General features: G+C 44.7%; 1 protein-coding gene across 4 annotated transcripts in view; it reads left to right on the top strand.

Annotated features, from left to right (window-relative positions):
- The window catches only part of PLEKHA2 (pleckstrin homology domain containing A2), an 80,632-nt gene that overhangs the window by 39,799 nt on the left and 14,512 nt on the right, over positions 1-26,321 (top strand). For all 4 annotated transcript variants that reach the window (XR_007151756.1, XM_047857118.1, XM_047857117.1 and 1 more), the window contains 8 exons: positions 1,255-1,311; positions 6,729-6,777; positions 8,205-8,302; positions 15,160-15,300; positions 15,870-16,016; positions 16,340-16,408; positions 16,788-16,858; positions 20,251-20,314. Coding sequence is in view for 3 of the 4 variants with exons in the window: in XM_047857118.1 (XP_047713074.1) it covers positions 1,255-1,311; positions 6,729-6,777; positions 8,205-8,302; positions 15,160-15,300; positions 15,870-16,016; positions 16,340-16,408; positions 16,788-16,858; positions 20,251-20,314 (696 nt within the window). In the remaining variant the exon portion in view is untranslated. The remainder of the gene's footprint in view (positions 1-1,254; positions 1,312-6,728; positions 6,778-8,204; positions 8,303-15,159; positions 15,301-15,869; positions 16,017-16,339; positions 16,409-16,787; positions 16,859-20,250; positions 20,315-26,321) is intronic.

Below are 26,321 nucleotides of genomic sequence, written 5' to 3'. Positions count from 1 at the left end.
TTTAGATTTATAGCCTCATTTGTAAAAGGGAGAGGGGGGATATCCTTCCTGAATTTCTTACTCTAAAATTTAAGGGCTCTGAGAATCCTTTCACTGTGGTATTATCCCCATCCCTTTTTTCCTGAATAGAAAATTTCATATCTTGCATTTGCTTCAAGTGATGTGTGTTAATTTAGTTAATTGGGCCTAGAAGGACTCTTCCCTGCCATGTAAGATACTTCTTAAGGGCAGTCTTCTGGAATGACCGGTCATTTCACTGCTAACCCTTTAGGAAACTCACTAAATTCTCATTATCCAAGATTCATCTCTGTTTATTGCTTTGAGATAACCCCAGGTAATGGGGACTTCAGGGTTATTCTTTGAGGCTTATGCAACAGTTTAAGAGGTCACCAGGAGCTGTGGACAGGGTCTCAGGTCCATGGGGGAGTGAATTTTCCACGTTATAAATTAGAAACTCCATAGCTGTGATTTCTAATCTCCGTCATTTCTTTGATATGCTACCATCCCTGTGTCATCATTATTTCATTTCTAACAGTGGAGAAATTAGAAAGCAAAGAGATTGTGCCAAGATAGAATATTGCCCGACAAGGTGCTTGTGAGTTTCTTGCTGTTTTAATAGAACATTTACTTAGTGTTTTATGGTCTACAGACATCATTCCAGTTGGTACTCGTAATGCTCCTGTAAAATAAACCGAACAGCTGTATTTTCTAATTTCTGTATTGTGTGAATCTGCACCGTGTTTATTACAAAAAGAACTTAGAGTGGCATGAAACAGGACCAAGCCACCACGGAGATCAGAGCAGTCAGGAAAGAAAAAATATAATGGCTAACACTCGTTGAGAGTCATTTATGTACCAGGGACAACTCCAAGTGCCCTTAAATGTATTAGGTCATCCGTATGGCTGCCTTATGAGGTAGGTACTATTATCATCTCTATTTTTAGAGAAAAGAAAGTGGAGGCTTAGTGGTTCAGGAACGTATTCACTGTCAAATGGTGGAGCTCACACTTTTCACCACTGTCCTAGAACACGGCCCTCTGTGGTAAGTAAGGCCAAGGATAAGATTAGTGTATACATATACATGGCAAGAATTATCACTGTTTTAGAGAGGAAAGTGAGCTCAAGAATGTGGGTAAGTGGCTTGCTCAGGGTTGCAAAGCCAGGACTAGAGTCTTGGTCTTCTGTCTCTTAGCGCTGTTTCCACTGCCTCACGTAGCATCATCCTTCTCAAAATGAAAAACATCTGTCTTTCAGAACCTGGCAATTGGGGCAGGAGCTGTTGGATCTTTGCAGCTGACCTACATCTCGAAGGTAATGTTCTCCTGGAGCTCTGGGAATTCATGTTCTCTAAATAGGTTTAGTATCTAAACAAGAAATGTCCAGTTCTTCTGGCGTTAACATTTGGAGGTATTCCGTGGGCAGTGAAGTGCTCCCCTGTCCTCACGTTTGCCTTTGGAACTTTGCTGCTGACCAGGGCTGGGTGGAGTGTGGCTCGCAGGTTCTTGGAGCTGAGCCTGAAGCCTCTTCCTTCTGGGACACATCAGTGATGCTCCCAGCTCCTGCCAACGAGGTATTGGTAGTGGGGATAGGAGTGGGGCATGACCTTTTTTCGAAATTGGGGCAAAAAGGAGCACAAAAACAACTACGAAACCTCCTAGTGACTCTAAAAGATTCTCCCCAGGGGTCTTGTTCTAAAGGAGCAGCTCAGAAAGAGTTGGGGCTATGCTGGATTATCAATCACCTGGGCAGGATTCCTGGAGGGAAGGCTGAGAGAGCCCCGGGAAGACACTCAGTTGTGCCAGGGAACCATTCAGCAGTCAGATGACTGCTGGGGGGTCTGGCAGGTGGGCTGATGGGCCATCCCCCATCCGGTTAGTGCGGATGGTAGGAGATCAGCCCCCCTTCAGAGCAGAGACGGGGCAGAGAAGGGGTGGCGGGGGGGGGGGGGGCAGAGGGCTGGTTGATGATGCCCACACATAGCTGCTGAATTTAGCTTCTTTTAGCGGCCCCTCCCTGGAGCAGGCACCAGTGCTGACCTGTGATGCAGCAGAGATAAAAAAGGCCGGGGGATTTAGTGCCGCGCCAGAAAGAGGAACTCTTTGTCCAATGAGAAGAGCCAGGTGGCGCCCAGCCAGCACAAAGGTTCCGGAAGTCCTGCTTTCCCCACGCACCCCTCACTTCAGGACTCTTGGGGAATCTCTGCTTCCTTGTCCACATTCTCCCACCCTCAGGGGTTAATACACGGTAGGGGGACCCAGATCTGAGTGACCACTGGCTCCTTTTCATAATGAGCTTTGGGAGCCCTTGTGTTCAGCCTGCCATCCCAGCTGGCTGGGGGGGTGGGGGGGCTTGGAGGTGGAGGCGGCTGCAGGGGCTGCGGGCGTCTGGCAGACACAGCTGGGCACAAAGGCAGAAGATGCAGGGCAGGGTTTGAGCGGATTAGAGAGAGGAGATAATGACCTGGTTGGGGGGGGGGGGGGCGGGAAGGGAGCAGGGCTTTAAGCAAAGCTTTGCTAGCACAGCTGTGGGCAATTTGTGCTTGCCTTGTGGTGAGAGATGTGGCCGCCTCCGAGGCTAGGCCGGCCAGAGGTTTGGGCCTTCCCCTTGCCTGTCGGGTCTTGTTGTGAGCTCATTAGGTCTTTCTCCAGGAGGCTTGGAGGAACAGACTCAGAGGGGGAGCAGAGAACCTCATTATTAGTGAAATTCCAAACCCTCTCCTGTTTGAGAGGGTTTTGGAGATTTTTTTTTTTTTTTTTTTTTTTGATTAGGGAAAAGTGAATACAATCTCCTGCTGAATCATGATTTATAAATGCAGCTCAGATGAGGGCTTTTAGAGTTCTCAGTTTTGGAGGCTGCCTCATTTAGAAAGGATGGGCATGCCTTTTAGCCCTTCTTGGGAGATGCAGGCCTGGGTGGGTGTTATGCAGAAACCCACAGCTGCCACAGGGTCAGGTTACATGGAGCTGAGAGGAGCCTTTAACTCCTGCCTGACCCAGTGCCAGAAAGCAGGGGTTTTCCCAGAAAAACATTGAGCTGTGGTGCTGGCATCAAATTTAGCCTTCCAGGTTATTTCTTGTTAACCCCTAAGTAGCACCCCTGCCCCCCAACCCCTAGAGTAAAGCATTTAACCACAATGTTGACCTGGCTTGTGGTGTGTGTGTGGTCTCTGTGGGGGGCGGGGGGGGGGCGGGAATGCTGCGTGCTCTTCCATAGTTCTTTCTTGAGGGCTAGTGTTGGGAAGAGGAGTTCCTTCAGAAAGGCCAACAGAGATGAATGTTCTTGACCTGATGTCCAGGGCACCAATGGCAGTAGAACCAGGTTTTGGGCAAACTAGAAAATGTCTGAAGGTGGCCTTGGTGCCATCACCTTCCCACTTTGCTGGATGGCTCTTCTCTTGTATATAGCCAGCACCAGCATCCCACTCCCAGCTTGTGTCCCGCTTTGTCAGGGCCTTGCCCTCAGCTAGCTATAAGGAAGACCTTCCTAGAACACTGGTTCTTCTTGTTGTTGGGGGGTGGGAGTCGTGGTCACGGATCCTTCTAAGAGTTGCATGAAGAGTGTGGACTCGTTTTCCAGGTAAAGTATGTCTGTGTGTACACCCCGGTTTTGCCTGTGATTTCAGGGCTCATTGACCCCCTGAAGCTGGTCCGGAGGCCCCTACCTAGGACCCCTCCAACCATTCTGTGTAGTTGACTGCTTCTTCCTCTGCTCTTGATGTCACCTCAAGGGGGAGGGTCACCCTGGACACGGGGCAGAGCTACCCCAGGGCTTCAAGACCGTGTTCTGCTGTTGCTGCTTCTGCCAGAGGGGCCCCAGCTTTACTTCCGGCCAGGGGCAGACAGGATGGGGCTGGCTAAACAGTGCCCTGCCACCGATGAGTTTGCTGCTCCTGTGGTCTGTATTTGATCTGATAAGAGCGAGTTCCTGAGAGTCTGTTGCGATGTAGAGTGGCCTTATCTGCGTCACTCTGTGGGTGACCCGCGCCCATACCCCGCCTCACATCCTGACCTCCTTTCATTGCTTGCATAATTCAGGACCCACCAGTCAATCACCGCCATGCAGCTACTTAACTGTGGCCACCTCAGGGCAGGCAGATGGTAGCACTTGGCCACACCCACTATAGTTAAGCTGTCCACCATACTTTTTCAGGATCCTCTGTTCCTTCACTACATCCGAAAGAGGCTGCACAGGCTGGTCTGATCACCAACATGAGGTGGGGTGGAGAGCAGAGGGCTTATACTTATAGTCCCATGGGGGTGGGGATTCTGCTGCCACAGTCCCCAGGATGTGGGGAGGCCAGAGCTAACTTTCCATAGTAAATGAAGCCTGTACCTTGGCCCTTCTCCCCGAAGGACACAGCACAGCTAGAGACATGATTTCTTTTCCTCTTTTGCCATTCTGTGATTGTAAGAAGGGGACTTGTAATTGCAGTCTGGCTTTGCTAATTGGGAAGCTGATCAGAAATTTTGAGGGTGTGACCCTCGCTAAATAGCCTATTAGGGCAGAACTAGAACTGATTCAGCAAAGAACTAGCAGCCTTGCCAGATATTCCTTCCGTGGTTAGGCATGGGGCAAATTATAGACATGCATGCATGTAATCACGCACGTCCCCTGACTGAAAACTGGATAAACATATAAAAACAAATGAAAAACCAGATGATCTCTTGGTTTCAGTTGCTGTAATAAGCGTATTGGTAGTAGTCTCTCAGTATAGGCTGCTGATAAGTTGTGGTCGGAGTCGACTGTCTGTCACCCAACCTGGTGAAAAGTCTCTGCCAGTGGTGCTTTCTCTGGTCAGTGATAAAAGTCAGTTTCTGGGAGAAAGAGGTGCATCTCCAAATAAGCCCCAGAAGGTCTCAAAGTGCCCAGCTTTACAAAGCCATCCAAAAGCTTCAAGTACAAAGAAGCCGTGAGATGGGTGGGTTCTGAGGGCCAGGCAGTTAGTTCTGTGATGGTCAGAGCTACACAGGAGTGGAGGGTAGGGCATGCACCTTGGGCATGGACCTTGGGTGTAAGGACCTGCAGGGGGAACATGGATGCCGAGGGATAGAGCAAGAAAATTAGACACTGACAGATCAGAACATCAGACACAAGCAGGATAAAGGCACATACTGTGGTTCAGATGGAATTCAGGATCTCAAACCCAGGAACACCAAGCAGCACAGGGGCAAAGAACTATGATGTCGTGGAGCTCTGCTGAGTGGTTTCTGGGAATGGCGAAGACATGCCTGAATTTGGGTGGTCTGTGACTGAACTTAGGATATGTGTGTTCATCTTTCCCTAAATCTTTGTGTTTCAGGACTGTTTAAAGACTTTCATTAGGCCTAAGGCCTCCACCTCACATGATGGTGAACGTATCAGAATATAACCATCTCCCTGATTAAATATAATTGGCTGTAAAATATTCGAAAGGATTTCAGTCACCTGATATTTGGAATGATTCGGCTGAGTAACTCTAATTTGTGATTGGCTGTAATTTTTTAGCAGTCATCTTGCTCATCCAGGAGGGTTCTTGCGAACTAAGAAAATCAAAGCTACTAATTATTTTCGAATGTGATGAAATTTCTTTGACTGTTTAAATGAAACATGAACGAAGTTGACTTAATGTGACATCTTGCAAACACTTGTCAAAGAGGTTTATATAATGTCGAGGAGGTTTATATAATGTTACATAGACATTTAATGATTGATGTATTAATGTTGAGTATGCTATATTCATTTTGTTTGTTGGAGGGCAAGGTATTTTTTTTCAGGTCTCATACAAGTAGGAGAAGGCCCTTGCTTGGAAAGGGGACTGAGAGAATGTGTCCACAGGGGCATGATGACAATGTGGAAATAGTTCCTAACCTAGGGTTTGAGGGCGGGGGGAAGGTGCCTCCTTAGAAATCCCAGGTACAGTTCCTATTCAGCCTACACCAAGAGGAGTCACCTAATGTTTGTGGGCATATGATGGAATATGATTTGTTTTCCTTTATTGGTTCAGTGGGTTTGAACCAGAGTGACATGGGTTTACCTCTGCATGTAGTCAGGAGTGTACATGAAAGGGGTAGGATTGATAAAACAATAGAAAGCACAGGAGCTATAAACATATTTCTACTTTCTTCTGTTGTCTTCTTTTAAATACATAAGTATGTTCTGATTCCATGGGCCCCTCTTATTTTTTGTGGTTCAACAGTTAGGGTAGATATAAAGGACACTGATCAGCGTGTCCAAATGCACACTGCCTGACCTTTCTGTGTGCTTTAATTGGAATCTATGTGTGTGTAGCAATACCATCTTTAATTTGGAGAACTGTTTAGGGAGGGGGTCGGTGGTTGCGAGAGGAGTGGAATCTTGTAGTGTGAATGGGGCAAGTACAGGTTGTGTGGTCCAAAGAGAATTTTGTCAGGACTCAGTGGTTTCTAAAAGCATTTTTACAAAGATAAAGATTAATATAGACATCAAGATAGTGCTTATTTCTGAGGGGTGGGGGTGGGATTCTATCAGGGAGAGGCATACAAAAGGCTTCCAAGAAAGAGGATTGATAGTGGCCTATTTCTTAATCTGGATCGTTGAGTATAGGGTTTCCATTTAATTATTATTCTTCAGAATGTTTATGTATGTTTTATATGCTCTTCTTTTTTGTGTGAGAAGTTTCACAATAAAAAAATTTGAAAAGAAAACACTGTTTTCTTTTACAACAATGTTAGAAATATATTCTTGTTTCTTTTGTTTTTTATTTGATTTAGGTGAGCGTAGCTACACCAAAGCAGAAACCAAAAACTCCGTTTTGCTTCGGTAAGTACTGAACTGGAGGATGGGTTCTCCGAACACTCCTACAGCAACTTCCTTTTTGTGTGGAGACGGTCCTGTGATCACATGTGACTTATGTCCTGTGTATATGAGTGACTTCGGTCACAGTGATGTTGCTAGGTGTCAATGATACTGCTTTCTTTGGTCTCCCTGTGAACACCGTTAATAGCATAAGACAGAGGTGCAGGGAGCAGCGACGTTTCCGTTTTCCTGACTCCACGGGGCAGGGTACAGGTATCTACTGCTAGTTTCTGGGAACCCTCATCTCCAACTCGGTAGTGGTGTGCTCAGGAAAGGTGGAGACTTGGGGGGGAGCTGGAGTAACAATGGAAAAGAGTATCCTGTCAAGTGTCTCAGTGTTGCCAGATGAGTGAAGAGTTGGGAGTGACACAGGAAGCAGAGAGGGCATTGCTCGGTGGCTGCTTCTAGTCATTAATTAAATCATCAGTATTTATTTGGCTCCTACTGTGTTCTCAGTACTGTACAAAGTTCTACAAGCAGATACTAACAAGTAGCTTCTGTTTTTCTCTAGGGTGGTTTTGCAAGCTCCATGAAGCGGGGATATCCCTTTGCTCTGTCACTGCTGTCTCCTCACCACATACAGTGGTTCCTGGCATATAATGGCTGTTCAATAATATTTGTTGAGGGACTGAATGAACTAATGGATTCAATGTGTACCGCATGATGCTTACTTCTTATAGTTCTGGCTTATTTATGCTAGAAGAATAAAATAGTGACTTGAGCTGTCATCTCTCCCAACTGCAGGCTGGTTCAGGCTTCTTTGGTGCTCTCATTGTCCCATTTCTTTCAAATATCGTTGCTAAGCTCAGAAATTACTGTCTCAGATTTTGTGGTCAGCAGATCTAAAAGAGATAAATAATGAACCCAAAAGTAAATTATTGACCTCATGGAGTGCTCAGAGGAAAGAACAGGTGGAAAATAAGGTCAGGGTCACAGATTTGATCTCAGGCAAGCTTTGTTCCATTTTCCGACCACAGACAAGGCTCCTAACCCAGGCCAGTTGTGCCAGTAAAAACAAGGAGCACTGGGTCCAAAATTATATATGTATCATCATGACTGTAAATCTGAGCACCTCTAAAAAGCAGTTCAAGCGTGTATCTTGGTGGTGGTGGACTAGAAGCCTGATCGCTGTATAACAGTATGTTATTAAGGGGGTTATTAGAACATTAACGACAGGTGATGGACTAATTCACACTTTTAAAGAGAGAGCACTTACAGCCTGCTGCTTCCCTGATATTCATGCAGCTGACTTTGCGTCATGACAAATGTCTTCATCTGCTTCGTAGAATCCTCCACCTTGCTACTTCGGCATCTTAGTTTTGTGGAGTCTTTTTGTCTTGCATGTGTTCTCACCTGGGTCTTTCCTCTTTTCTTCCCCATGACTATTGCAGTCATCAATGCCCTCTCTCAGAGGTATTTCCTTCAAGCTAATGACCAGAAAGATCTGAAGGACTGGGTTGAAGCCTTGAACCAAGCCAGCAAAATCACCGTATGTATGATTCCTTCTCCTTTCTGGAGGGAGTCCATGCCTCTTCTCAGCACGTGGCCCATTTTGGGTGGGGAAAAGCTCAGATGATGGCAGGGGCTTTCCCAGGAGCCGGTTCAGACCCAGTTCCCCTACCTCTTCTTACACCTTGGCTGACTAACCACAAGTTGAACTGAGAGTTTGAGTTTGAATCAAGTTCAAGGGGAAGTTTATGGAGCGTCCCCTTTGCGCTTCCTGGGAGGGCTCCCGCTCTGTCGTGTTTTGGGTAATTCTGGTGTGCTGATTCAGAGTGTGGTGGGATTGGAAGATGGATTGCTGACTATGAGAAGCAGAGTAAAAGGAAAGCAGAGGAAGAGGGAAGTCAGAACTTTTTACTGGCATGGAGGGGGGAGATACTCTTCTTCCTTTAAGAGGTGACCTGGGGGTCAGTTCGGGCCATCCATCAACCTGTCCTGAAGAAGCCTTCCATTTGAAAAGCATCACTGAGCTAGTTCACTGACTGCTCTGTGAGTAGTCTCATTCTCTTTGACTGGTGAACTCCTTTCTTCTTCCTTAGAAATACAGAAAAAGAAAGAAGGGTAGGAAGGAGGAGAGGGAAAACTTAATGTTTTGGGGGCCAAAAAACCACTAGACATTTCACCAATAATAGGCAGGCTTGTGGCATGTAAACTGTGGTTTGTATGCTGAGAAGATTGATATTCTTGTTTTAGTTATTTTTGTTTTAAGTTATTATTTTAATTCCAGTTAGTTAACATACAGTGTTATGTTAGTTTAAGTTGTACAATATAGTGATTCAGCACTTTCATACGTCACCCGGTGCTCATCACAAGTGCACTCCTTAATTCCCATCACCTATTTCACCCATCCCCCCATCTTCCTCCCCTCTGGTAACCATCAGTTTGTTCTCTATAGTTAAGAGTCTGTTTCTTGATTTGTCTCTCTCTGTCTCTTTTATTTTTCTTTTGCTTGTTTGTTTTCTTAAATTCCATATGTGAGTGAAATCATATGACATTTGTCTTTCTCTGACTTATCTTGCTTAGCCTTATATTCTCTAGCTCTATCCATGTCCTTTCAAATGGCAAGACTTCATTCTTTTTTATGGCCAAGTAATATTCGTGTGTGTGTGTGTGTGTGTGTGTGTGTGTGTGTGTGTGTGTATGTATATATACCACTTTATCCATTCATCAGTTGATGGATCCTTGGGCTGTTTCCATGTCTTGGCATTGTGGATAATGCTGTTATAAACATAGGGGCGCATGTATCCCTGTGACTTAGTGTTCTTGTATTCTTTGGGTAAATACCCAGCAGTGCAATTGCTGGATCAGAAGATAGTTCTATTTTTAACTTCCTGAGGAACCTCCATATTGTTTTCCACAGTGGCTGCACCAGTTTGCATTCCCACCAACAGTGTACAAGTGCTACTTTTTCTCCACATCCTCACCAACACCTCTTGTTTCTTGCGTTGTTGATTTTCGCCATTCTGACAGTGTGAGGTGATATCTCATTGCAGTTTTGATTTGCATTTCCCTGATGATAAGTGATGATGAACATCCTTTTATGTGTCTGTTGGCCATCTGGATGTCTTTGGAGAAATGTCTGTTCATGTCTTCTGTCCACTTTGTAATTGGAAGATTGATTTCTTTTTTTTTCTTTTTTTAAAATTTTTTGAGAGCACACAGATGGGGATAGGGGTTGAGGGAGAGAGAGAATCTTAAGCAGCCTCCATCCTCATTGTGTAGCCTGATGAGGGGCTCAATCCCATGGCTCTAGGGGACCTCAGCCGAAATCAAGAGTCAGATGCTCAACCAACTGAGCCACCCAGGTGCCCCTGGATGGTTCATTTTCTTATCATATGGTCAGACTAGTTTACATTCTAGTCACTTCTAATAGTAACCATTATGTACTGGGGCAGATTATTCTCCCAAATACGTCAGGGTTTCTGTGAGTAAATTAATAGGAGAAATCTGTACACCTATCCAGCACTTGCGATGGCAGTCTCAAGCAGAGTACAATTCAGTCATTGAGGTGGTCTGGCTTAGTAGCTTGTTATTTTTATAAACTTTGGTTCACCTGTGAAAAGAGAACGGAAGGGAGGGAGGGAGAGTGCAGCTATCTCACAGTTGTGTGCTAACCGACATGCTTGTGCACATGACTCTAGAGTGCGGATCTTAGTACAGGTTTCCTTCGTTCATGATGCCGTCTTCACCCTTCTGTGTTTGACACACTTTTGGAGCTTCTTTCAGTGTCTAATACTTTATTCTCTTTCAGCATTCCCTCATGGCTTTCCTTCTCTGTTCCTGCCTCATAAACTGGGCTACAAAGCCTGATAGGAGGTGGGGCCTTTCTTTTGTGCCTTGAGCATAGAGTTGCTGTCAGTAGTGAGGTCCCCCCACCTTTTTTCTGGTCTTGTGGAACAGAAGTCATAAGCCACAGGAGTGGGAAGGAGCATGGCGGTGCCCAGAGGCTGGGAGTCCAGAGGCTTGCTGGAATGTCAGAGCCTTCTGCTAGGTCTCCATAGTCTCCAGGATCCCCCTTACTTTCCTTTACTCCATTCATATGTCTTTTCACTCCTCCTGCCAAAGGCCCCGTGGGATAGAAGGAAGAGGATGGATACTCTATTTCCTATTCAGTTTGTGCCCTGGAAGGGTTTACTTCTTTTTCTACTTCCATATCGTCCTGTATCTTGTGTCCTTCCTAAGGGAGGCTGGGATGAAGGAAGATGTGGGCTGGGCATCACAATGATGGCATGCCTACTTATTTTAGGGCACTTTATATACAAAGTGCAGCATCAGGCACTTTGGCAGATACAGAGATGAATGAGGGAACAGATAATGTATCGAGCCAAGCTCTCACACGTGCCATATTATTCACCCCTCTCACATCACTCTTATAAATGGTTTTATTACCCTTTTTTAGATGAGAAAGATGGAAATCAGAGTCTTGCCCAAAATCTAGAGGTGGGTAAATGGTAGAGCTAAGATTAAACACCCAGAACCCTATGACTTCCAAGACCTAAAAGAGTTAATAGAAATATTTAAAGGGGCACTTAGGTGGCTCAGTTGGTTCAACGTCTGACTTCAGCTCAGGTCATGATCTCATGATCTCATGGTTTGTGGGTTTGAGCCCCACATTGGGCTCTGTGCTGACAAATCAGAGCCTGGATCCTCTTCAGATCTGTGTCTCTCTCTGTCCCTCCCCCTTTCACACACACACACTCTTTCCTGCTCTCTCTCTCAAAAAATAAATGAATAAACATTTAAAAAAATTTTAAAAATATTTAAAAAGAGCAACAGTTGTAAACTTTTAGATTACACACCATTTTTACATACATGGCTTCATTTTAGCCTCATATAAAAACCTTAAGTGTTGTTATTCCCAATTATAAATGGGGTGATACAAATATATAGAGATTAAAGTGACTTGCCCAAGTTTATGGAACCAGGATAGATCGAGTTTATCTGCCCACAGATCACTGTTCATTTTGTGCTGAGGCCACTGGGTCCTTATCACTGAAGAAAATGGTATGCTCTGGCTTATAGCTGCATTACTCCCATCTCTGCCTCCATCACTATGGCCTGTGTGTCTGTGTGTCCTCTCTTCTTCTAAAAGGGGCATCAGTCATTGGACGTTGGGCCCACCCTAACTGGTTATGACCTGATCTTAATTTAACTATATTTGCAAAGACCCTATTTCTAAATAAGGTCATATTCTGAGTTTGTGGGTGGATGGTTTTAAGGGGACATTATTCAACTTACTACATTTCCCAAAACTGTTGAAAATTGAGCAGTAAAAGTAAAGCACAGCCTCCTGCCCCCATTGGATTGTTCCTCATTGCAGGCTAGACATGCCTGGTGGAAGTAAGATGAGCCCCTGTAATTTTCTTTTTCTTTCTTTCTTTCTTTCTTTCTTTCTTTCTTTCTTTCTTTCTTTCTTTCTCTGTCTCTTTTTCTTCTTTCTTTTCTTTCTTTCTTTCTTTCTTTCTTTCTTTCTTTCTTTCTTTCTTTCCTTCCTTCCTTCCTTCCTTCCTTCCTTCCTTCCTTCTTTCTTTCTTTTCTTTCTTTTCTTGTTGTTAAGTAACCTCTACACCCACCATGGGGCTTGAATTTGTAACCCTGGGATCAAGAGTCATATGCTCCAGCAACTGAGCCAGGTGCCCCATGTCCCTGTAATTTTCATTTCACATTGCAAATGAGATTCATAAGGATATCCCCCATCAGAGAATACTCCACAGGGAGATTGAGGAGGGCACACCTTTAATTAGGCCTCTGGGGATATGGACCAACCAAAAGAATAACCTTGTTTTCAAGCTCTGGGCAGTTATTGTGGGTTTGTCCTCCACAAGCTGGAGGCTTTGGAAAGGCTCTGTGTAGATGGTCAGATGCAACCCATGATGACAAGATTCTGAGAGGCAGTACAACAGCTAAGCTTCTATGACTCCTTTGCTGGCCACTGGGAAGTCTAAAAGGCTACATCCCTCCTTCTTTGCTAGAATTCATTTAGGTCACTTGAGGGGAGCTTCTCTTGTTCCATGATGATGATATCACTAAACATCCCAGCCATAATCAACATCCCTAAAGGGGTCGCATCACATTATAGCAAAGCTCAGGGAAGAAAAGGTGGCATAGGTAGGTAGTGGGGCATTTAGCAATGGAGAGTCAGGCAGTCCTAGGGGAAATTTACTTCCTTTGAATGAGCTTTCATTGATCTCTTCTATAAAATGGAGAAAATAATGCCTACTTCATAGGCATTGCTTGAGGTAGAGACCATGCAGCAGATTGCTTGAGGTAGAGACCATGCAGCAGAGTTTGACACATTGTGTGGCCCTGAATGGGGCCCACTGAGGTGGGAACTGCAGTTCAGACAGCTGGAAGGGAGAGAAGGTAGATTTCTGGCTCCATCTGGAGAGCTGATGGGTGGAGGTCACCTTTGTCTATGTAAATGGAATGCCCAGGCCAGGGGTCTCATCTTCTTTCTGGAGCTCCAGCGTAATCACAGTGGTCTTAACCCTTTGAATAGACATGGAATGGAGTAGTCTTTGGTCTCATCCTTGGCAGAGTTCTCAAAGGGCCCTGAGCTATGAGCTCTTGAAAAAGTCTGGATTCTTAGGTCCTTCTGATTCCCAAGGCCATAGAAATGGAAGATGTTAGCTTTACTCGTGTCTAGATCCGCATAGGGTATGAGACTTGTGAAGGATGGGCTTTGTGATGCTGTGGAAATTGCGCCCTGGTAGGGAGTTAGGATCTAGTCTCTGTTCAGTTATTGACCACGGCTTTGGGCGATTGACTTGACTGGCCTGGGCCTCTCTTATTTTCTTACAAAATGAAAGATGTTATTGGAATTTCCAGTATAAATGAGTGAAATGAGCAAGGAGGAAGAAAAACAACAACATAAATGAGGATAAACAGCACCTGGCTTGTAGCCTCAGTGTTGGGGAGCATGATAGGGACAGTGGCAAACTGAAGAGTGTTCTCCATCTTAAGAGAGAAATGCTGCTTAGCTGGAAGTCTGGACTTTTAGCTAAAATATTCCACATTGGAAATGTGGATTGAAAAACACACTACATAGGACCAACAACACATAGTTTGGCCAGAATCTGCCTTCAGGCCACCAGTTTGCAGCCTGTGGCCTGTGGTGTCAAAAGAGCCATAAAAATTCTGTGATTATGTGATTGTCTGTGGTGCCCTAATTCTTCCAAGAGAGAAAAAAAGATAACTGTTCAAAAGGGCTGTGTTTGTAAATGTGAGTACCATTTGTGAAATGTTAATTAAAATATTTTGTAATATTCTTGACCCCTGAACAACATAGGTTTGAACTACTTATATGCAGGGTTTTTTTTGCAGTACAACTGTGAATGTATTTTCCTTATGATTTTCTTAATAATATTTTATTTTGTCTAGCTTTATTGTAAGAATACAGTATATAATACATAGAACATACAAAATCTGTGTTAACTGATGATGTCTGTTATCAGTAAGGCTTCCAGTCAACAGTAGGCTATTAGTAGTTGAGTTTTCAGAGTTATAAGTTATACATGGAGTTTTTACTGTGTGGGAGTCAGTGCTCTTAACCCCCTGTGTTGTTCAAAGGTCAACTGTACTTTTATATTTTTTATTTTTGAAAATTTTAAATATATATATATACTCTGTCATTTGATAAGTACAGTGACTACGATATAAATATTATTACCCTTTTTGTTTTCTACATGGGCCAGTTTTGGCCTAGAGAGAGGTTCAGTGCCAAAGGTCACTCAGTTAGTCAGTGACAGGTCAGGAGTAGGTAGCCCGGGTCCTTGGGCTCCAAAGCTCATGGTCCCCTAATTCTATTCCGTATCCCACATGTATGTTACCTGTTCCCCTGCCTAGCATGCTTTCTCCTCCTTACATTCCTGGTTCCTGTTCATCTCTGGGTTACTGTTCTAGCATCTCTCTTCCTCTGGATACCTCCGCTCACCATTCCGTTTCAAATAGTTCCCCTGCACCTCTGTATCTCAGCTCCTGTTTATTTTTTTTATGGCACTCCCCACAATTTATAATTATTCTTATTGTTTGGCTGTGCATTTTTTGGTCAGTCTCTGTTGTTGGAATGTCCGTGCTATTAGGGTGGGGCATGTATGTCTGTTTGCTGTCTTATGGTTGGTCTGTAGTCAGGGAAGGGCCGGCTCACAGTGGGTGCTCGGTAATTGTGTGTGTGCGTGTGCATGTGCATATAGGGGTCTGCTGGCAGAGTTCCTCGTATTCAGGAATGTGTCGATGGAAGGGCTGAGGAAGAGCCCTTACTACAATTTGGTACGTTAGCTTTTCTTACCTCTTCCCCAATCCTCTTTTGCCTCCCCACTTTTCCTAAGCTGTCTTTCTTGCCAGGTGCCCAAAGTTGGGAGCCTGCCCCTGACTACCGAGGTTCTGAAAAGCCTAGCAGCTCCTCCAGCCCTAGAGAAGAAGCCGCAGGTGGCCTACAAGACCGAGATCATCGGAGGGGTGGTGGTACACACGCCCATCAACCAGGTGCTGGGACCTGGGGCTTTTGGTGGGGGCGGGAGGGGGCAGGGGTATGGGGGTGTCCATAGTGTGCCAGTGATGTACATAGAGGTGGGCTGCACTGAAGAAAGGTAGTTGTGGGTGGGGGAACCAGGGAAGATGGGGTAGCCAAGAAAACCCAGGACAGGGGTGGGTGTGAATAGTAGCAGTACAGAAATCAGGGCCACCATATCTTGAGGCATTTTGGCCGGTATGGTCCTGGACCATACATGGGAGACTAGCACTTGTAAATCACAGGGGCAAAACAAGCCTGCTGTCCCTCCTCCCATAGGGTGTTTCTCCCCTCTTCTGGTTTGCCTTCTCTGTCCTTACCTTTTTCCTGGGTCTGCCCAACTTCGCAAGCCTTGTTCTCTGACAGGACCCAGTACAGTGCCTGATGGGAGCAAAATGAATGTTTACTTTTTTGTTATTTCTTCTTTGATTGCTATCATGGGTAAAGAGGCAAGAGAGGCTTCCCCGAGAGAGCTGGGTGAGGCATGGGGTTTGCCGTGTGAGGAGCAAGGGGAGGTGCTAATCCTGACACTGTTTCCTTGTAGAACGGTGGGGATGGGCAGGAAGGGAGTGAACCCGGGTCCCACGCCATCCTTCGAAGGTCTCAGAGTTACATCCCTACGACAGGCAGCCATGTTCCCTCTGGGCCCCACTTCATTAAGAGCGGCTACTGCGTGAAGCAAGGGAATGTGGTGAGTGTCAGCATTGGGGCCAGAGTGAGTCCTGGTGCCTCCTGGGAGCGGTGGTTGTGGGCAGTGCACAGGGGACAGCTGGCTGCAAGGAGGAGCTGCCCACTTCCCAAACCGGTGAAAGGTTTGGGACTAAATACTCACCCCTGCATGCCTGAGGCTCTGCCTCTAATAGGAAGAAGTCTCTTCCTCTGCTGACCCCGTCTCTCCCACTGAATGTGGGAGCCCAGCTTCCATTGGGCTGGGTACCCAGAGGCTTAGAACTGGAACACCCTCTGGAATGCTGGGACCTCTTCTTAATGTCCTGCTCTTGCTTTTTATTTCAGCGGAAGAGCTGGAAACGTCGCTTCTTTGCACTTGATGACTTTACTCTCTGCTACTTCAAGTGTGAACAGGTTTGTAGTCATTCTGGGGCCCTTCTGACAGGCCATGGAAGCAAGAGGCACACAGGTGACACTGACATGTGTGTGCATGAGTAGAGATGTGGGCACACACACAGGCCTGCGGGGTGCCTCTGTCTTATGAGCATCCATCCCATGTGTACATCTTTACGTCAATAGTAACGTGGCCTTCACTTTCTCCCTCCCTCAACGCAGTGAGCTGCTCTGTGGTCAGAGCCACAGAATATCTTCTTAGAACTTTTTCCTCTCTTGATAGTTAGTTTGAGACTTTGCCTTGTTTGCAGTGTACCTCTGATCAGAGAGATACATTCATCAGCTGGGCTGGGTTGTGGCATTATGTGGATAGTCTCATTTACCTAATTTTTTCCACCAGGACCGAGAACCACTGCGCACTATATTTCTCAAGGATGTTCTTAAGACCCATGAGTGTCTGGTCAAATCTGGGTAATTATCTCTGCTTACTTTTTTTTTCTGATAGGAATCCACATTTGCCTGCCTAAATCTTCATTTACTACCCTTCAGAAGCTCTATTTAAGAATTTTCTCCCATGAGCATGACAGGGCCTGACACCTCACTTACTGCATCCAAACTAATGCAGCTAAGAGACCAAACTGGGCAAGCTCATCTCATCTTTTCCCTCTGCCTTTCTCTGGCCCCTGAGGAGACAGGCTGAGTCTAAATAATAATTTTTGATGTAGAAAAAGAAAGAATGTGGGAAAAAGAAGAGAGTGGTGTTGGGATGCTTCTCAAGTGTTAGAATTAGATGCTCATTGCATGGGAGGCTTAGGGCTCAGAGCAGGGACAGTGTCCTGAGGTCTCACTTATCAGCACTGCTCGTCAGATCACTGCTTATTCCAATGCTTCTTCCCTGAACTTCTTACGCCTTTTCCCCTTTTTTGACAAAGTCCTGGATATCTCCTTAACACAAAGGTGATTAACAGCATCTCTGTGTGACTCCCTTGTAGAGGAAGAGCGAGTATTTTTAATGTGTTCCTCTTCCCACTAGGAAGAGTGCCATGGTGCATAGGAGGACTTTGGGATCTGGGGCCCACAGGCAAAGGCGCTCTCCTGTAGTCAATATAGATACAGATGCCCTTAGAACTAAACTGTAGAAGCCCAAGGGCATCTGGACATCTAAAAGTCCTCCTTTTGCCCTTTAAGCTCCAGTCTTTAGAGACTGTTTGCGTCTCTCCATCCCATGGACTGTGCATTAGAGACCAACATCATCAGGGAGGCTCTTAGCAGCAGGCAGACTGTTATCACATGAAGGCATAGGAAGGTCTTGCATGGCAACAAAAGGCCACATGACCCCAAGGAAGCAGGGACTGAACTGGAGCTGTACTGAGTCTTGCAAATGATATTTGCAGAGTAGAGATTAGGGAAGTTCCCAGTGACAGTTTGTATTCCATAAAAGTGGCTGGTGATGGATGTTCCAGAAGTGTGGCTCCAGAGGTTGATGGTGGGTGGAGGAAAGACTGGGCATGACTGCATCCTCAGAGATGATTCCTGACTTCACAGGGGGCCCGTGCAAACAGGTAGGTGGACAGCCACCTGGGCATGTTGGGCAGCTTAGCGAGCCCAGATGGCATTGAGTCCTAAGAGTGCTCTGTACTTCACCTGAGTCTCTCACTGCCACAGTCAGACTGAATCCTTAGTGAAGGAATTAAGAGAGCTTCAGATCATTAGGGAAAGAAGTCCCCAAGGCTCTGTGGGTTCCAGGCCTATGAGACTGTGCGGCCTCCCCAAACCCAGTTAAGAAGCTTTAGGGCATCTGCATAGTCAACAAACATTTGTTAACTTGAATTAAATTGAATTGAACTGAATTGAATTGAAAGGCAACGTGTAGCTTGGGAAGTAGATGTGACAAGGGTGGGGTTTCCTCCTTGCTTTGCTTTCGTCTCTTCAGTAGTTGATGACATGAGTGTACTGTATGTGTGTGAGTAATTTAAAAAATGAAAACAGTTTAGTCAGTAAGAAGAGCCATCTCCATTCAGAAAGTAATAATGGTCAGTGAAATGTTTCAAGTGACCGCTATATGACATGCATGGTAGCAGATGCCTTCTGTACTTTATACATTGATCTTTATGGTCACCAGCCTGGTAAGGGGGGTCTTCTCATCTCCTTTTTACAGTTGGGGTACAAAGGCCCACAAAGATTTAAAATATTCCTACAATATCTTTTCCCCAAGTGGAGTCAGGATTTGGTCCCAGGTCTTTCTGACACCGTCTTGCTGTCCCTTCCCACGTGGGTCTTTAGTCTCTTGCTCCTCCTTTGCCCGGGTGCCCATGTCACTGGCTCAGTGCCTGCCATGTCCTTCCAAGTCCTCATTCATGAAGCCAACTCTGCCTGCAATCAGTCCTTTTTTGGAATTATTCTCACTCTTGGCGTAAGAACACACAGTCTAACATCTAATTGTATAGTTTTGATTTTTTTTTTTTTTTGGTTCTTTTATTGGGAAGAAATTAGATCTTTCACTCCTTATGTATTGCCCACAGCACCTGGATACACACAACAGGCGCTCAACACTGCAAATAATTTTGGCCGATTTAGGGTTTGTCACTGGGCACCACCTACATCTCCCCTTTTTCCTTGTAGAAGTCAGGATTCTTCCCAAACTCATACCGAGTTTGAAGTATCTTAAAGTAGTCTAGTTTCTCCTTCCATATCTCATTGGTTCCCCGTCTCAACCCAGTACAGGGTGGCACAGAGCAGTAATTTAATGAAGCTGATGAGGTTGCTGCTTGTGGGGAGGAAGGCTTTGGAAGTGAGAGTTGGTTCCCATAGGAGAGGCAAATGGTAATGGAGTACTTAAAAGCATAGATTCTGAAGTCAGACCTGGGTTCAAATCCTTGCTCTGCTGTTTACTAATTTCGGCACCATGGGCAAGTCACGTAGCCTCTCTGAGGCTGGGTTTCCTCATCCACAAAGTGGGGAAAGTCTTAAGTTCCTTCCTGGATTGTTGTAAACATTGGATAAAATAACACACTCAAAAACACTCAACAGATTGGTGGTTGCCAGAGGTGGGAGGTGGGGGGTGGGCAAAATGGGTAAAGGGGATCAGAATGCACAAACTTCCATTTATAAAATAAATAAGTCCTAGTAATGTGATGTACAGTATGGTAACCATAATTAATAATGCTATATTGGATATTTGTAAGTTGCTGAGGGAGTAGACCTTAAAAGTTCTCATCACAAGAAAAAAAGAGCTTGTAACTATGTGTGGTGACTGATGTCAACTAGACTTCTTGTGATCAGTTCACAATATATACAAATACTGCATCACTATCTTGTGTACCTGAAACTAATAAAATGTTACAGGTCCATTCTCTCTCCCTATGTCTTTATATATAAATAATATCTTATGTATTAATAAATATGTAAAATGAATAATTGATTAGTTACATTTACATATTTATAAAACCAATAAAATGTTCATCTGCTTGACCCTGAAAAAAGCACTTAAAGCAGTGCTTTGTACAAAGAACTTTGTATATCTTGGCCCCTAACTTCCCCTTCCCCCCCACAACTATAGGTCGTATGGGATGTGATGGATCTTAGGCAGGAGGTTTTAGAGGGAAAGGAGCATTATCTTGTTAGAACTGGTGGTGGGGTGTGTGTATGTGTGGGATTTCCATGGGGATGGCGAGACCTACTGAGAACCTGTGGGAAGTTAAGCTGGAGGAGACCCCGTGATGGTTTTTGAGGCAGAGGCCGGAGGAAGAATGGCCTGGGAGCCCCCTTTCTATGGGAGAGGGCGCAGGAGCCTTTACTTGGGATAAATCATGTCCTCAGTGTGTGTGCAGGCATGCCTGGTAACTTGCTTTCTCTTTGTCTAGTGATCTCTTAATGAGGGACAACCTGTTTGAAATCATAACAAGCTCCAGGACCTTCTACATACAGGTAAAAGGCTCACTCTGAGAAGACTTTTGTGTTCTCTTTCTGTGAATGGTGTGCGATAGGTCTTGCCCTTTCCTCTGCTTTCTCTTTTATTTTGTTTGAAGTTTCTAGGTGGTAAATTTAGCCCCTGATAGTCAGTCTGAGTCCCATTTTATTCTAAACAGGATGTTTGCCAGAAGCTTCCCAACCATAAAATAATAAGAACAGGTTGAGCCTCTGAACTGGGGAATGTGAGTTTGTACCAGCTGCTCTCAGCTGCTGGGCGCCAACTAAGCAGAGAAAAGGAGAACTAGCCAGTGGTTTCACTTCTCCTTTGGAGGGTATTTATAAGCCCCGCCTGTGTGGACATTGCTGTGTGCGGAAGAACCGAAGCACAGAGGGCCCTGTGCAGGCACCAGGTGCAAAGCCCAGCTGCACAGAGAAAGCCATTGTTTGGGCTCTGACAGTTCAGCTCTCAGAAGCTTCTCCCTCCACCCACAGCTTTGGAGTTCTCCCAGCTCTTTCTTAAATCATAGGAGCGAGAAAGGCAGATACCCGAGCAGGGCCTAGACTTTCAATGCCAAGTCCCTACCCAAGCTGGCCTAGTAATCTACAGAGCATGCCTTGATCCATGCAGCATCGTGATAATGCCGCGTTTCTGGGATTCAGACTGCCATGCAATGTGTTGGTTTAGATGTGGGGCTCCCTAGCCAAGGCTTTTCAGGGTTCCCAGTGCTCTTTCTTTGTTCCAAGTGTCACTCCCCACTAAGTACCATCTGTTGTTCCACAGGGCCACCCCTCCCCCATTTCTTGGGCAGCAGCTCCATAGTCCTGACCCTTCTGAGCTGGTCATTCTGCCCGAGCCCAGCAGACATGCTGGCAGCCTTAACTACCTGTGGGCTCCATTCATTTACCCAAACATGTATCACTGGGGAAGAGCTAGCATAAGGGAGCTGTGCATAGCATTGCTGGAGTTGTTAGAGCTGGTTCCATTGTCATTCAGGGACAGGGTTTAAATTGTAGGTTCGAAAAGTTTCCAGTTCTTGAATTTAACAGGTATTTGTAGAGTATCCTTAGAGTGCCATGCATTTTGCTTCATACTGGGGATGACACTGTGTTAAATAGAACAGATCGTGAACTGGAGAGAGAGAGAGAGTCAAGTAAACAGGCAATTAAAACAGTGTGATGGGGTCGAGGAAGGAGTGTTGGGTTGTTGAACACAGGGGAGTTTTGGGGGGCAGTGAAACTATTCTGTATGATACTGTAATGGCCGATATATGAAATAGAACTTTATAGAAGGCAATAAAAGTAAAGAGTAAACTTTAATATATGTGAATTTAAAAAATCACTTAGGCAGTTGGGTGATTCTAGCATGGCATATAGACTGTGACAAAAGAGCCTAAATGCATTATAGGGTTGGAACGACCTCACTGAAGGGGCTAGGGGAATTAAAAAAAAGGAAGCAAACGAACAAAAAAACCTGGTGTGGTAAGTGCTACCATGACAGTGAGTTGTGGTTGCCATGGGAACTCATAAAAGGGGCATCTCCCCCATCTTGGAGTTGGGGGAGGTTTCTTGCAGGAAGGCACAGCTAAACGGAGTCAGTTGGGAGAAGAGTGGCCTAGGCAGAGAGAACAGCATGTGTGAAAAAGCCTGGAGATAAAAGGAGCACAGGGCACAGGGAGGGCTGGGAAGCCTGTGTGGAGGGCCCATGCCTTATAGCCCCTATTAGAGAGCTTGTATTTTATCCTGAGGGTTGGGTCCCACTGAGGTTGAACCCAGGGAGTGGCCCAATCAAATTTGCCTTCTAAAAATGCCACCTGGGCAAGTGATCTAACGTTCAAACCCTGTTTTCCTCATCTGTAAAGTGGCAATGATATCCCTCAACCGACCACATTAATGGTGTGCCGGCTGTGAGTTTCCAGGCCCAGGGCAGTATAGACAGACAAAGGAAAGGTAAGACAGGAGGTAGAGAAGTTTGGTATCTGTGGTAGTAATTTGGGTGACGGATGAAAGAAGCTTGAACTAGGATGAATGGAGAAAAATGGACAACTTAAAAGCTATTGAAGAGTTGTTTTTGGGACTTGGTTGTGGGTTGGATGTGGGCTGAGGGGAGATGGGGAGGCAAGGACACCGCTGGGTGTTTGGCCTGGGCCTCAGGGTGTCAGACAACAGCAATCACTTAGACCACAGCCAGGCGAGGAGGTACTGGTGAGTGTGAAGGCAAGCCTAGTGTTGGGGGTTCTGAGTTGACAGTGTCTGTGGGACATTGAAGGTGATGTGTTATGAAGGTCCTTCAGTAGACAGTGCCTGACACATGGTTGGTACTAAATAAGTATTTGTCAAGTGAACGATTATGCTCGGTAAGAGCTTTGGACTAGAGAGAGTGATTTGGGAAACGTGAATCCCAACAAGAACAATGTTTAAGAGACATTGGTTGCATCATCTGAATGAATGTATGCACATTTACCAGAGCTTCTCATCACTTTTACCACCGTTTGCCTTCTAGTCTCACATTTCCAGGATAAAAGAATACTAGCATCTCCCTGAAATAAACAAATGAGTGAATGAACAAGTCTGTTTACAGCACTTAACTCAGAGAGAGTAGAAAATTGAGAAGAACATAGAGTAAAAGTCATTAAAAATATGTATTAATTTATTTTCAGATAGCAACCAAAAACTCAGTTATGTTAACACAAGTAGTATTTTATGAAAAATAGGTATATTTCTAAAACAAAAAACGCAACAAAAGTAGCATTGTTTTTATGTTTTTGCAAATCTCTTTAATGGCTGGCTTAAAAGAAGACCGCATTCTCCTATCTGCTTCTGCATTCTATCTGTGGCCATATGTTGTTTTGGTTGAAGAATATGAAGAAAATCTGGCCTTGCACAGATACGTATTTGCAAAAAAGGACTATTTTAATAGCTTTGTCAGATAATTGTGGATAGTCTTCTTTGATTCTATATGAAAACTTGACAAATGGTAGTTTCTTAGTGCTCAGGTGCAGTGTGGAATTGGAAGCCAATATCAATATTGGTAAACTTCCATGCTTTTACATTAAAATCCACTGGTCAGTTTCATACTTTGAATGGATCCTTTTTACCAATGCATGATTTGGTAACTTCATGCGCTGGCCGTTAGGAAAATAGTGGTCACACAGAGGTATGCAAATCTTCTAATTGTTGACACATTTTATTATATATAATATCAAAAAATCACATTTGTTAATAGCACCACAACGATCATCATCAACCAAGTCTTTTTTCCTTTTTCTTTTTTCTTTTGAGAGAGAGAGAGACAGAGAGAGAAAGACAGGGAGAGAGATGGAGAGCATGTGCACCTGAGCAGGGGAGGGGCAGAGAGAGAGGGAGAGAGAGAATCTCAAGCAGGCTCCACACCATTAGCACCAAGCTCCATGCAGGGCTCGATCCCATGAACTTTTGAGATCATGACCTGAGCTGAAGTCGGTTGCTTAACCGACTGAGCAACCCAGGTGACCCAATAAAGTCTTTAAGTACGGAAAGCTTTTGGAATTCTGTTTGGAAGCTCAAAATTGAAAAAAAAAATGCTTTCATGATTTTCCCTGACTGAACGGACTCATTTCATTCATTTTTGAGGAAGTGTCCACCATTTGCCTAAGTCTGAGTAAGTCTGACAGTTTGTCAGTCATTTGTTCCAAGTAAAAATTGTGTTTCATGAGAAACGTAAAAGAATATAATGGCTTCCCCTACAGTTTGGTGCCAGCAGCTTTACCCACCATGCCTATGTGGCATTCTGACCTGCTTCCTAGGGGATGTTCAGTAAACCTGCCTGAAAGAACCACATATCCTCACTATCCGGGAAAGCTGGACCAGGGCAGCTGTAGGCAGGGTGAGCAGACTCCTTGGGCAGGGACAGAGGCTTGGGCAACAGAATGGGGCTGGCTGCCATCTGCTGAGGTGTTGGTCATTTATCTTCTGTCACATTTGCCTTCCAAGTCACACATCTATATAATTTGTGCCTGAGAATGCTACCCTGTGTTGGACACTTAGATGCCACAGGCACAGTGCTAAGTAGTTTACAGGCAGCACATCACTGAATTCGCAGTGATATCTGAGACCATCTCCATTTTAGAGATGAGGAGACAGAATGTCTGAAGGCAAACTATTTGTTTGAGATCATCAACCTGGTGAATTATGGAACTGAGTAGGAGTCACCTAGTCAGGTGCTAGAGCAGGACCCACCCACTTGTGTTGTTTAAAAGCAGCTTGGTGCAGAGCACAAAGATGTAGAAGGTGTGGCTAGAGACAACTAGGGGAGATCAGCTTGGGGTGATGGATCATGGTGACCAAGATCCAGGATCTGGCAGTAATCAGGTATCGAAGCTTGGGATGTCAGCAAGCTTATCAGCAGGTTCTCAGTCCTGGGCAAGTGTTCAAAATGAGATTTCAATCCTTGGAATACGAGACATGCAGCAGTCACCATTTCCCCATTTCCCTTTCATAGAAGGTCAGGGGTATTAGGTAGGAGGATGTAGTTACTCCAGATGAGAAATGTAGTGCAGACTGGTTTGGGTAACTTGGTATAGGCCTAGTTGTCAGAACTAGGGGGTTATGTCAGGATAAGAGTAGTAATAAGATGGCTCCTATGTGAATTGCAGAGTGTTGGTATAGAGCTCTTACAGTAAGTAAGATAGATACTTACTGTTTTAACTTAGACTACAGGGTGAGTGACAGCATCTTGAACTATGTAGTGCACAGTCTAGGCAATCATACTGGCAGGGCTGTGTCTAAAGACGGGATTGGTTCCTGGGGAGAAAGCAGGGATTATTAGCTGTTGGGAAGGGTGGGGAGGTGCAGAGGTTGGGAACAGACAAATGTTGGGCAGCTGCAGGAGAAGCCACCCTGGTAGGGACTGGAGACCTATTACTGATGACCTGTGGAATTCATTGCTTTAAACCGTGGCATCTGTTACAGTGCTGGGCTCATAGTAGGTACTCAGTAAAAGCTTGTAGGACTGCAATAAACATCAGGATACGGTGACTCATGCTTTTAATACCCTTTGTTCCTCTCACCTCCAAAACTACCCTCAAGGACAGAAACCCTACTTTTTCTTTTGAACCAATGGCCCAAAACAAATGCACACACTTAAGCACGGCAGGAAGAGGTGAAGGTATGAGCATGGTACTTCCTTTTTTATTCTATTGAGTTTTAAGCATCATTTAGGCTTCTTGCAATTCTCCATGCTGTGTGTGGACTTCAGCACTGTTTTTTTACCCCTGGTTCACAAAGCTACCTTTGAGGTGGTATTTTAAGATATTTGGGGGATTTTGATGAAAGGTAAGCACAAGCCTTCCATAAAAGGTAGACATACACATACGCCATATGTTTGCACACAGTTTTTGAGGTTTTGAGGAATTTAGAGATTATAATTGTGATCTCAATAAAGTAGAAGTCTGTTTCTTCTCAATTTTTCTCACAATATCTGCTTTTCTATTGGAATAATATTTTTAAATGACATTTGTCAAACATTAAAATAATGCTTACTAATGTTTATTATTACTCTCCTCATGGCTGGTTAACTCTGTAGGTTATCTAACGGAAAAATGTCCATATGTGGAGTTAGAGAATTGGGAAAAATATAACTAGCAAATAATTTCCATCTCTGAATTTCTAAGTGTTTTCAGAAAGAGATTTAATAATTTTGCCCATCATATTATCAAAGACTTAAAAATTGTAACATTTAATTCTAGCAAGGGTGCACGTAAAAAAATAATATATCGGTGGTAAGTGAAATCCATATTGTTGGCCAGAAATCCCTCTGACCAGATGTAACCAGAGCCTTAAAAGAATGCAAGTCTTTGGTAATTTTCCTAGAATCATAAGAATGAAAAAAGCTTTGTGCACAAAGGTGTAAATAGCAGCATTACTTATACTAAAGGAGAATTGGAAACAATCTAAATGTGTTTTATAGGATTTTGATTCTTGTGTCTGACTTCCCAGACGGTAAGTCAGGTGGTCCCTAGTTTTCTCTTATTCAGTGGCTCCTTGC

This window comes from Prionailurus viverrinus, chromosome B1 (genome assembly GCF_022837055.1).
Source record: "Prionailurus viverrinus isolate Anna chromosome B1, UM_Priviv_1.0, whole genome shotgun sequence".
In the NCBI taxonomy this organism is placed as follows: domain Eukaryota; kingdom Metazoa; phylum Chordata; class Mammalia; order Carnivora; family Felidae; genus Prionailurus; species Prionailurus viverrinus.
The sequence above is the reverse complement of the archived record's forward strand: the minus strand, read 5'-3'. Positions and strand labels throughout refer to the sequence as shown.